Source organism: Cyrtonyx montezumae, unplaced genomic scaffold (assembly GCF_038088225.1).
Source record: "Cyrtonyx montezumae isolate F1298 unplaced genomic scaffold, pur_monq_1.0 scaffold_13, whole genome shotgun sequence".
Lineage (NCBI taxonomy): Eukaryota > Metazoa > Chordata > Aves > Galliformes > Odontophoridae > Cyrtonyx > Cyrtonyx montezumae.
The window spans coordinates 37056283-37069584 of NW_027071859.1; the positions used below are offsets into that span (position 1 = coordinate 37056283).

The 13302-nt window shown below is 40.4% G+C and overlaps 1 protein-coding gene across 1 annotated transcript; it reads right to left on the reverse strand.

The window, feature by feature from the left end:
- Positions 1-1648: 1648 nt before the first annotated feature.
- NDUFAF4 (NADH:ubiquinone oxidoreductase complex assembly factor 4) lies at positions 1649-5207 on the reverse strand. Its single transcript, XM_065731047.1, has 3 exons — positions 5064-5207; positions 4631-4728; positions 1649-2583 (listed from the first exon to the last, which is right to left on the reverse strand). The coding sequence occupies exons 1-3, from the start codon at positions 5188-5190 to the stop codon at positions 2287-2289; spliced, it is 522 nt and encodes a 173-aa protein (XP_065587119.1). The 5' UTR covers positions 5191-5207; the 3' UTR covers positions 1649-2286.
- Between the last annotated feature and the right edge of the window lie 8095 nt (positions 5208-13302).

Sequence of the window (13302 nt, forward strand, 5' to 3'; positions counted from 1 at the left end):
CTGTGAGGGAGTAAAAAGCAGGAAGTGTAGCTACATAAAGTTTTCACAGAAACTGGCAGAGAGAACTGCCTGGAGACTGGGAATACAAACTTACAGAATGAAGCTAGAGAAACGGATGCACTGAAGTGAGAACGGCCCAGAAAACACAGATAAGTGAGCAAATATACTCCCCCTAGAGACATCTTGAGGAAAACCCAAGTCTGGAAGTCAGAGTATCTGCTGAAACGTTCCTAGAGAACAATGTAGGTTCTTTATCAAATTTACTATACACTAGTTCTTTACAGTGGTAAAAATATTTGATGTTTGGCACAGCGCATTCATGGAAAAGAAACACGAGAAATTATCCAGATAAGGTTCCCATAAACCTGTGTGGCAGATCCTCACAAATCCTCCATAATTACCACTTCAAAACATTTCCTTGAACACCTTTTCCTTACACCAGCAGCTAAACAGCCACAGGAAAGGGAATAGACAAAAACAAGTTCAAAGTGTAAAGGAAACACCAAAATAGGTACTGAGTCTACTGTTGTCTACTGCTGATTGTAAAGCAAGTTTTTAATCAACTCCAATACATAACTGAAGATCCATTTTCAAATAAGGAAATCACAAGGTCCCTGACAATAATAAAGTATCTGTACCAAAAGTACTCCACAGCTGTTCTTTCCAATTTCCACCTTAAGTATTAGACTGGGATGAACTGTATTGAAAAATACAGTGTTTCTGTTACAGCACAGACAGGTATTTTGTGGAAATCAAGTCAATCATCATGTGGTTCACAGCTCAGAAGTGCTATGTGTCATTTTCACTTCAGTCTGTCCCTATTAAGTTACAGGAACAGTGACCAGGCCATCACCCACATGCAAGACAAATGAGCACTTTTACACAATCCTTCACTAGTCTGTAGTGACAATGAGAACACCTTGAACACACTGTGGTAAACTATAATTACTTTGTTCCGTCTCAGAGAAGCAGTAAGAATCTTCCTTTAAAAATAGCAAAGGTGATGTTGTTCTTGGTAAAATATTTACCATGATCAGAATTCTAAGACCTAACAGAGAAGTTGTTAAAAAGAAAGTCACATTTAGCTTTTTTGGTGGTGAGCATTAGAAACATTCACATTGCAATGTAAACATTTTAACTTTTTTTTTTTCTAAATGAAGGCAACCATACTGTAATTTTAAACATAAATTCTGCTCCCTCTTCTAGTTAGCTGGAAAACATGAACCAGTTTTCACTAGTCAGTACTTAGCCAGCAGTGCTAAACTTCTTCCTTATCTACACAGATCCAAGCAGAGTATCAAAACTGAAGTCCAGTCATCTCCTCAGTTTAATTTCCTTTGCTGACAGCTAAACGATGCTGTTCACATCAAGTGTGGTAGCACGAGGAAAACTTGTTTGTCAGTGAACGCACTGATCTAAGCTTGTATTTGGATAAATCAAAGAAGGCTTACATGGGGGAAAAAGGGTTCTTACAACAGCACAAGTAGACATTTTCAGAAGGTCTACTAGTGAGTCCAATCAGTAGATACAATTGTATTTAATAGCTACCTACTAAATGTGCCATTACTTCTCACACAGCAAGTGCCAGAGGCTGCTGCAAAGGACTGCCATGATACCAGATTTTCACTACAAATTCACTGACTGGACGGTACCTGGGGAGGTACAGATAATTCAGCAAAATCAGAACAGAGTGGAAGAGAGGGTCACACCACAGCCATCAGGAAGAGGACTTCTAGCTACTCACCTTTGTATTTTGACACAGCTGAACTTTCTAAATCTTCCTGTGGCTAACACTCTTTGTAAAGTATAAGTGCTATTTAACTTTTACACAGTAGAAATACAGCTACTTTAGTATATACATACCTTGAGAACATGTCCTTGCAACACAAATTACAGAGCTAATACACAGCACTGATTTTGCCAGAGGCCAGGAAGTCTCTGTTAAGAAAGGCAATATGTCTGGGCTTTATTGTTTGTTTAAGTTAAATTTCTAAATAGAACTTACATATTTTAACTGAATGGAAGACACATGAATGCAGCAATCAGAATCCTGTGACAGGCTCTCACACAACTTAGTTCTTAAAATCTGTTTCGCAAACTGTGTCCTGTAATTACCACATTTACCTGAAGCCATCAAATACAGGATGGAATTGCCTGAATACATCTTTTTGGTACAAGGCAGCAGCCTTGCTGGATAACACATTACCAGCACTTCTCAGACATCAAATATACTCAGTGGTATAATTAAGACACAAGCAAGATGGCACAAGTTTTTTGTAATTATTCTTATGTTGGTTTTATAGCTTTCCTTGTTTCTTTAGGAAATTCTTGCAAGGAGAAAGGAATGAAGAATTCCAGAAGAGAGTTGACTTCCTTCAGTTCCAGACTGTACTCTGCTGCTATTTTCTCTGCAGTCCATATCTGAGGATGAAGTTTATGATTATTAAGAAGCATCAGAGCCTCCACAGTGGAAATTTTGCCTACGGGAACTTTCTTAATATCTAGCTCTTTCATTTGACCTAGTTTTGTCAATCTCTTCTCCTCCTGTTTACGTGGAAGACGTTTGTCACCTCCATCTTTTACCTAATTATGGGAAGAAAAACAAAAAGAGCTTAACAGCAGTTCTGTTTACTACACATACTGTAACAGTTGAGCTATTTGATATCTCTAAATATGGCATTTCCCAGTAGTTTTTCCCATTTTCACAGCAATAAAAAGGTAGCTTAGCCACCCTCACTTCTGCATATCACAATTACAGGCAGTTGTTGCACAGCTACTCCATATAGAGGGCCAACTCCCTATCCACACCACGAAAAGCTATGATCCAGTACAGTTGAAGTGCTGTACAGACTCAGCAGCCCTTCATACAAGCCATTTGGTACCCAAATGCAAATACACATGACCCAGTATTTGATACTGATTCATGTCAGTGGGGAGGGGAAAAATCACATTGAAAACTGGAATCCTTCTCATGATACCACTGGAAATCCTTTTCGTTCTTCTCCTCTCATTTTCAGACTTCAGTTTTTCAACTAAAAGGTATCACCTCTTTTGCTCTGTCTCGAGAACAAGCTCTGATGGACAAGAGAATATTCAGCATCATCACGTGCAACTGAATTCTCAAGATCACTGCAGTACTCAGACACTGAAAGTCTCTCTTTTAAGTCCTTTTACATCTTCTTTTCTAAATCATTTCCAAACCAGCTCTACCTTCCCTTTTATTTAAGATTTCACTAATAAATAACACTACAAAATAGAAACAATGGCAACCTTCTTAAGAAAAACTACTTTTAAGTGCACACTGCTACTGTATTAACCCAAAGCTGAGACTATGTGGATGCTACAGCATCTGTAACTGCCTGTTTCTAAACTACACAGAATGTCTGACAATGCTACCTACTTTTCCCTTAATTTCCTGCTAAAATTATACTCAGATAATGAACCATTTTTCAAGCCTTAATAAAATGACCTATCTCTAGGTATCTGTCACCTCAGGACTGAAAGCTGATACTTTTTCATGTAACACAGGCACACCAAATACATATACACTTTGCACAAAGTATTCAGAGGAAAGAAGTGTTCAGAAAAACATCTGGACAAGGAAGATTTTAGAAAGAAGCTTTTGCTCACAAGCCTCACTGCTACCACATTAACCACGCTTTTCCTAACAACTTTAAGCAGGCACACCACAAATGCAAGTCTTATGTGGCCACTGTCTTGTAGAAGGCATAGAATGAGGCATTGAGATTTGTTCCACTTGTGGCTTTTCCTGAAACCTCTCCTCACTGGCTTAGAAATGGAAGTGTTTAAAGATATTGCCATTAGACTTTCAGCTATACGAGATTAGTGTCCTAACCTCTATTATGAAAATAAAAGGATAGAGACTACTTGGAAACTTCAGGGAACAGATTGTTTTAAGATATTTTAGTCTTAAATAGATGGTACCATGGATGTGACAATTTAGAAATTTTACTGCTAGATGAGTGTAAAAATTTTTACTAGTGAAAGAAGGAGCTAGAATAAAATCCCATAATGCAAGAGGTATAAAGTGGAAGAAGGTAGAGCAGATGAGACTAAGCCCTAGCCTGCCTGTTACTGGATGGGGTATGCCTTGCTTTCCAGGTTAAAGACTGCAGTGTTATAACCTGATGGCCTAACATTCCAAAAGGCTGTACAAAAACAACCAAACCTTGGCATTTCCTGAGCCATATAAGGAAAAACTCTGCATAAGATGCCATCTTTAATGCCTTTGTCATCTACCACATCCATACTCCAGTATTAGTCCCAACTTAGTCTCAGGAGCTGCGTGGGACACCTCTAGTAAACAGTAGTTTCAAAGGGCTTGGCCAACTTCCCTTCTGCATTTGAGGGAGCAGAAACGGGAACTTAAGAACAAAATAAGATCACTGTGATTTTAAAACTGAGCACTGTAAGCACATAGGTTGCATGACTGCAACCTGCGCCAATGGTGTATAACCGAGCACTAAAAACATCACGTTTATCTATCAACAGCATAGCTTCTAAGCACTAACAGAGCATTATTCTTTAAAAAAGAAAAATCCCACAGAGTTTGTGTTGGGTTTTAAGACAACAGAGCTGATGCTCATATGTGTCCCACAGAGGCACTCACCCATCCTGGGGGGTCTCTGGACTCCACATAAACGTCCTTTAACAAGGTGAGAAGCCTGTCGTCCTTCCTGGAAATCTCCTCTTGTATCCCAGGGTGGTCTGAAGGAGAGGGGGTAAAGAACAGAAAAAAACTTAGAAAACAAACAAAAGAGCGAAGAGATGAGGCACGAATGCTCCCTTTCTGCTAGCACTACTCTCAGCACAAACGCACAGCTAATCACGTGACTCCACGACCGACCCCCCCCCACCCAAGTTACCCCGAGTCCTCACGGCGCGGCGCCGCGGCCCTTAGCAACCGCCCTAGCAACCGACCCGCCCAACGCCGCCGGCCGCGCTCCCGGCATGCCCCGCGCGCCGCCCTGCTCAATGTCACCGGCGCTCCTCCCGCGCAGCCTTCACCGCGGGCGGCAGCCCTCGCTGCAGCCGGCCCTCACCGGTCAGCGCGTCCAGATGGCTCGTGGGGTGGCGCGGCGCGGGGGTGGGCTTCTCCTTGCTGATCTCACGGCGGGCCCGGTTCTCCACGTTGAATGTCCGGAACACGCGCGTCAACCTCCCGCCCATCGCCGCCGCCGCCGCCGAGTCCCAGTTCTACGCTGCGCCTGCGCAGAGCGGCGCGGCGCATGCGCAGAGCACTTTCGCGACGCCGGGGCGGGGTGAGCTGGCAGGAGTTGCCCGGGGTCTGGCTCAGGCAGTTAGCGAGTGAACAAGCACAGGAGCAGAGAGGCGATCCGGCCGCTTTCTCTGGCGCGGGCTAGGTGCCACCTGGGCCGGTTTGCCTCCTCCGGGGCCAAAGCCTTCGGTTCCGTGTTATTGAGCGCCAGCCGGGTCCAGCTGGTTGCTCTCGGGAGCATCCTGCAGGTGTCAGGCTCGCGCCGAGCGTCCTGCACGCAGCCTCAGTAAGCTTGGTGCGCCTTTCTGCCCAGCTCCGCCTGCCCAGGGCACCGTCCAACCTGGCTCTGAACGCCTCCAGGGATGGGGTACCCACAGCTCTTCTGGGCGGCTGTGCCCATCCCTCACCACCCAGCCTACGTTTCCTCATCGTTTAAAGCTTTTTCCTATCAGGCTATGCTTAAAAGTCACACCCCCCCTCCCCCCTCCTGCTTATGAGCTCTCTTTAAGTACTGGAAGGGCACTGTGTGATCTCTCCGGAGCATTCTCCAAGCTAAATTAGCCTGACTCCTTGGGCCTTTCTTAGTAGGAAAGGTGCTCCAGCCCTCTGATCATCTTTGTATCACCCTCCTCCCTCGGAGCTGCACCCGTGGGGAGGCTGTATGGAGCCGTTTGGGGGCAGTGCTGTGCTGGGACAGCTGCAGGCTACACATGGCATCACTTGGGATGGACAGCGTTGTTGGAGGGACCCACGTGGAGCAACAGGGGCAGAGAGGGTCTGTGGCAGAGATGAAGCGACTGACCACGGCCCTCATTCCCTTGAGCCACCTGGGGGCAGGAGGTAAAATAGAGTAGAATAGTGGATGGGGAAAAGGTACTTTCCGTTTACTTTCAGTTCACACTGTTCTAGTTAATTAGTAGTTAGAATTACATTAATCTCCTTATGCTGAATCTGCTTTGTCCGTAACAGTAACAGGTGAATGATCTCCCTGCCCTCATCTTAACCTCTGAGCTGTTGGTTTGTTTGCTTGTTTGTTTGTTTCCTAATATTTTCTCCTCCTATCCTTTTGAGGAGACTGGGTGAGCGAGCTGCATGGTTCTGCCCACTGATGTTTAAGCACTGCAATAGTATTTCCTTATAGGCACATTGCTGGTTTTCTCAGTGACAGCAGCGTAATTTATAAGCAGTATTGAACAAGTATTGTTCAGCATTTATACACTGCTGTATTAATCAGCTACGGTGAGTGTAATCCCTCATTCAGCTGTCTGTGACTCCAAGCCTCATTTTTATGCAGCCCAGCTGAGCAACAGTCCTGACTTCCAAGAAATCTGCGAAACAGTGAGAAAGAGTTGAGAGAAAGTTCTTAGTCTTGAGCTGTACAAGCAAGATAAGAAAGATAAAGTTGGGATTAAATATAAAACTGTTTAAACATAGTCAGCAAATTAAAGTTTCAAGAGGCAAAATGTAAGCATGAAAGAAATTTTTCTTTCATTTTAACCTTTAGTATCTTCAAAGAGAACAAAGAAAACAGAAACAGCAAGACTAAAGGTTAGCCTATTGCAAGAAACAATGAAGGCAAAGACTCATCAGGTGACTTTCTAAAGGAGAAAAGTGTATTAGTGGCTAGCTATTGTGTGAATTAAACAAAAAATAACTGTGCTTTTAAGTTGTGTACATGCTGTTTCAGACTTCATGTGTGGTAGCAGTTGCCTGAATTGAGTGATTTGGAGAGGGAGTGTTACAAAGGACAGGAAAGAGACCAAACTTCTGTGTTCTTTTTTAGAAGAAAAATGCATACAAAACTTCAGTTTTCAAAACTTGGACTTCTACTGGTAGCAGCACTATGCAGTAATATCATTCTTGATGTGATAATAATTAATGCCTCAACGTGCTTGAAAAATGAGTGACAGTGGTCCCCTTAGAGGGAACTCAAAAGATAACCTAGTAGATGAGGAAAGGAAATAGATTTATAGAGGCAATGGAGAAAAGGTAGCATAAGCATGATCTGCACTGGATTCTGTTCTCTTGGGGCAGTTTCTCTGCTTCCTCACCTGAAAGTCTTTCACTCTGTACAAGGATTGAAACACATCTTTAATGTATTCTCTGGGAATAAACCTACTGACCTGGTCCTATTTTAGGACTGCAATAACAAGAGGATAAGTGATATTAGTGGTAATAGAATGTAGAAGCTGTTAAAGCTGCTGGACTCAAACTGGTGGCGTGTCTAATTACATACCTGTAGCAAATTAGCTTCTGGCTTGTGTTCTTGAGCACAGGACCTGATATATTTGCAAGTGGTTAGCCCGTTCTTTGAGTCTGCATTCACTGTAACTGTAATGGCAAAATTCACATGGATGCTTTTGCTTGTTGTAGACCTTTGACACATATTAGCATTTCTCTAAGACGTTCCTATTAATCTGTCTGCAGAGGCAAGCCATTGTTGCAAATTTGGAAATAAATATTCTCCCTTTTAAAAGGGATGAACTGCTGCCTTTTGTGATCAAATCCAGCAAATGATTCTGTTTCTGTAAAGCCTGAATGTGACGCTATTGTAATATTTACTGACAGCAAAATAAGTTCACCAGAAGGCAGGCGGTTAAAAATAAAGAGTGATGTCATTCTCTGCCTGTCACTTGCTATCACTGAGGATAGCACAAGGCTGTTCTTTTTTATATATAAGGAAGGATCAGTAGTACAAGCCTTAATCTGAACAATCTTTCATTTATAATATAGCAGGCAGAAAAATTGGGATTAAGCAACACTATTTTTTAATCGTTATTTTTGCCAGCATTTTCAGGTTGAAAGTAAGAATCAGAAATCAAGAGCCTGAAATTTCTCTGTAATGTAGAAGGTGTGATTATTAAAAGAAATAAATGTGTAGTTCCTTAAAGCCTAAGAACTTCCTGTATTCAGCTTCTACTATATTACACATTTTCTTGAACCGAGAGCCTGCATTTTCCCAGGGAATTTAAATATAACAAAGTAAGTCAGCCCCTGAGTATCTCTTTTTAGCAAAACAGCCCATGGGAAACAACAGACATCAAGCTCCTTTGTAGTAGAAGCCTGTGGTTAACAAAGGACAGCATCAAACACATCAGAAAAATAGAGGAATTTGCACAATACACACGTGCTGTAGACTGCTGTACTAGATCTCCTTCTGACATTTTTACATGTCTAAGAAAGAATTTCCTAAAATTACTGTGGATCTGGAAAACAAAGCACACATTTGTGACCATTCTTTAAACCTTTTGTCTCAGTTTTCCATCCTAGTTTTCCTTTTGTGTTGTGTTTTCTTCAGTTTCCATTTTCAGTCAGCTTTGCAGCTGGATGGGAAATTGATCCAAAATTAGTTGGAGTAGTTCACTAGCATCAAAAGGCTGATGGATCTATTTCAAATTCCCTTTAGGTAAGGGAAAATAGGAATATCTGGCATTAATGTTACTGTGATGTACTATCAAGGTTTCTCTTAGTTCTTTAGTATACATGGTAATTGTCCAGACTGGCAGGAAATCTCAGAGAAATAAGATAATTTTTTCTAGTAATGCCAAACATGATAATTTTTTAGAGCAGTGCAGATGAGATTTTTACATGTGATTTATTAACTGGGAACAAGGCTAAAGCAGGGGATAACTAGAATTCCTTAATAGTATACTGTCATATTTGACTCTGTCCATTTTTTCTATAATTTACACTATTTTTGTTTTGGTTTTTTTTCACCTATTTTTGTTACGGATTGTTCACAACTTACAGTAATATAGAGAGATACTTTAGAAAATTCACATATAATTAGGATTCAGGGAATTCAGTCCTCTCTCCTGATTGTTGGTTTCCCAGTAAACACAATGAGAGCATTGATCCATTTGTTCCTTATCTCATCAGCATTAGGAAGAACTAGAGAACACAGCATTAGCAAGACTTGGTTATGAGCCAGAGAAACATGTCCTGCAATTTTGTAAAGATGATGAAGAAAGATGGACATTTTGGTCACTGTTGCCTTTAATTTCTGGTTGATCTGTTAATTTAGTTTGCTTATGTATTTTTGGCTTTGACTGATCCATCTGTTTCTGCGTCCTGAAATGCCTATGAATCTATGGAATATTCTTCCTTAATTCCAAGCTATGATCAGAGTGCTACTAAACACTTGCATCTTTTCAAGGCTAGGTGGCTGCAGTGCTTTAATTAAAGGAGTTTTTTCTATTCTTGCTTGGATGAAGCCCACATTTACAGGCTCATGCAGAAGCCCAGACAGGTTACTAGCTTCTTGTCAAATAACTTTGATTTCAAAGATGTTACATTTACGTTCTCCTGACTGACTGGCTTTGTATACCTGATGTCATCTTTTGTAATTTTCCTATCTGATCATTATGCTCTCAATTAACAGGTTACTTTGACTTGGAAATGAAGAGTAGGAGATGGCATATTTGAAAACGAAGCATGCTTGTACTGGAATTTATTGTAGCAGTGAGATGTGTGTTTTGTCATGTTATTTGTTGAGAAACTTCACACTAGCGTTGCCTTCATTTTTCTTCACAGGGTTCAGATCCATATACTAAATCCACCTTTTCTGACTAAGCTCGTGCTATAGAGACTTATTGTGAAATGAACTGGTAAAAACCAAGGATATGCAGCTATCTTAAATAAGAACCACATTTCAAAAACATGAACTGGTGCAATAATGTCCATATTAGTTTTTGCTAAACAGTAACTCATTTTTTAAAATCGCTATCTTAACTATTTTCTGTCTCTGTTTCCACCAGCCATTTCTATACTTCCAAGTCCTTTTCTTTCCAAGAAGCAAGTGTATCCACTTTAATGGTAGAAGTTGTTTTTATTAGGGAATGGTAAAAAGGTACTGCAGAGCAAAGAAAATACGGCCATAGGGTCACAACCTAAAATTAAGTTAAAGCCTTGAAGTAAAGCAGAATGTGTAATATTGTATTACTAGAAAGTAAGATGCAGTGTGTGATTTGGGAAATACATCGTATCAGTGTAGCATTTAATTCAAGAAACAAGTGTCAAACCATCATATAACTTTTCTAAGATATGCAGCTACCACTAGGCTTACAGAAGTTAAGTTTTGCTATTTAAAACCCAAACATTTCTCCTAAATCTGTCGTTACATTCATTTGCTACCATATGTTATGTGATGGCTGTTTAGAGGCTACCTTGAACTCATAAAAACTAATACATAAACCCCCTTTTGACTTCAGTAACACTGATTGAAGACAGGATAAGTAAGAATGAAAAGAATGGGTAGGAGTCCAAGGCTGTAGGCAAAAATGTAATTTGAAACAGATCAAAAATTCAGGCGTAGAGTGTGATGCAATGAGGCTGAGGAAGAAAATCCTCGTGAGGAAAGATTCCCATTACTATCTAGTGTTATCAGCTGTATGGGCTGGTTTGTTTGTTTGTTCTGCATCTTGATGTGAAACATCTTGTGCAAGTCATTATCAGAGACACTGAGACTACATGTACTCATATTGATGGTCAGGGAAAAATAGACTTTTCTCTGACTGTTCTCCACTTGATTCATTTACCATAAAGGATGGCTTTGTATTTTTTTTATTATTATTTTATTTTATTTTACTTAAGAATAGAACACTTTTGGTTATTGCAGCATATTGCAGAAAATTTCCATCTGTTAACAGCAGTAATACCCACTACAAAGGTCTTGCTCTACACGTGATGCAGTAGTGACCATTAACCTAAGTAAAAAATGTCTGAGGTTTGACTGATCAGTCCACAAAGGAACAGATAGTTGAGCGAGCCCAATAATTTGTATTGTTTTAATTAATTCTGTAGTATTCCTATGTGTTATACCTTGTGTGCAGTAACACACACACACAGAAAAATGCAGGTTTTATACATGGTTTTCAATACAGTTTTTCAAGTAGATCTTTCTTAATGCTTCTGAGCATTCTCCTTTGTATGTATTTGTATGTATTACTATTTCCCTGACAGTTGACATATATGAACTGTGTTGATAAAGAATACACTAGAGAAACAAGAATACAGCTCAGGGATAACATGTGGCCATCAGTATTAGAATTTAACTGGAATTTATTGCTGAAGTTAGAGAGACCTTTGCATTTCTTCTTTCCACAGCATCAAAAATCTGGAAGAAACGTGGGGCTAAGATGAATTCTGAACAACTCAATTTACTAATTATATATAAGAGATACAGTATCTAAATATGTAAGCGTCAGGTTGCTCTGTGGGCTTCTAATATAGACCACTTAGAGTTATTTTAAGGTCCCAAGTTATTTAAAGAGGTACTATCTCTATGTACTAAAAGTTCATTTTTAGACTTTATAATGAGGGCACGAATAACCTTCAAGGCTCCAGCATTATAACTTGTTACATGAATGTGGATTTACAGAGACTTCTTGAATGTAAGACATTGTCAGGATCAAGAAATGTTACCACTTTCTTACATGCATAAGATAATGCAACATCCACAATCTTGAGCAGGAGCTCAAGGACTCTATTGAATTTAACTTTTCTTCAGCAGTTTGTGACATGGGACAGTTTCATCCTGGAATAAAATTCCTCACAGGACTCCAGGAGAGATCCCTGAAGGGCATTTATTAGCAGTTTCCTCTGTGCACCAGGAAGAAATTCCACCTCACACTCGACAACAACTTTGACTTTTAGGTTTCTTCAAGCTGCTCCTGCACTCTTTTACCTTTTATTCCATGGTCAGAGAAAGCATGAAAACTTCTTAGTTCTTTAATAACTTAATCCATTTGGAAAAAGTGGGTGAGCATGAAATGGTTAATTGCACTAATGATACAGTATTTTATTCTTTTTCTTACCCTCTGTGGATGTGTTCTACTTCCTCTCTGGTCACAGGCAGAGACACAGAATAACCTGCTCTCTCCATCTCTACCAGTGCTTAAATTTGGAATAGCAGTGATCTCCATAAGCAGATTACTGCATATTCTGCATGAATGTTCTCATAATATGAACCTTATGTAGGTTAGATTCCTGCAGATACCAGATAGTTGGTCTATTGCTTTAAATGTGTTTTAGGATCTTCCGTTGTTTCATAGAATCATAGAATGGCTTGGGTTGTGAGGGACCTCAAAGTTCATCTAATTCCAACCTCCTGTTGCAGGCAAAGTTGCCAGCCACCAGATCAGGCACTAGACTAGGTTGCTCTGGCTTCATATAACCTGGTCTTGAACACTTCCAGGGATAGGGCGTCCACAGCTTCACTGGGCAGCCTGCTCCATCGCATCAAGTTCGGGCACCTCCCTAGTAATGGTTAGAAAGTGGAGTGGAAATTAACACTGCAGTTTTCAATAGCAGTGGTGGCTCTTCTTGATAAAATTCAATCTTTTTCTCAAATGTGTTCTTTCTTTCTAAGTCATAAATTGTGATTTTTTTTTATTGAAGTAATAAATTCAAGACATTGAGAGTAAAAAAATATATAGTAGGCTGAAGTGAAAATAAAGCTGTTACAAAAAAATAGAGAAAAAATTGTGAAAGTGTGCTCCTTATTTCCTGATATTTCCTGATTTTACTAAAAGTCTGAGGAATTTGGATGTAGCTACTTTTTACCATTTAGCATTTTATTAATGAATGATCTGTGTGTTGCCAGAGATGATCACTCCTATGTTTTCTTTATTGCTCCTGGAGACTGGGAGCGGAACGGCAACAGTATTGATTGGTTCTTGTGCTAGTCTTAGCCAGCAATTGAGATGTTGCAGGTTGCTTCTACTGGGAGAATCAGATGATGGCTTGTTCATTTGAGTCCTGTGCCTTTCAAGCAGGATACATACAACTCTATTTTTCTGAACAAAGCAGGAGAGAGGAGATAGTTTCCGTGCTCACAGTTTCAGCCCCCCTCTGGACATCATTTACAGTCACACACAGACATACGCAAACAATCATACACCCTTGTTTGTGTATGGAAAGGAGGGCTTGTTGTCATCCATAGCCCCTGATGTCACAAGCCAAATGTTTCCTATAAAAAATTCCATAGAGTGTCTCTTTCCCTGCAGCTTTTTGTCTGTTTCCCTCACATGTGCAGAGCTACCCCACAATCAAATCCCAGCCCT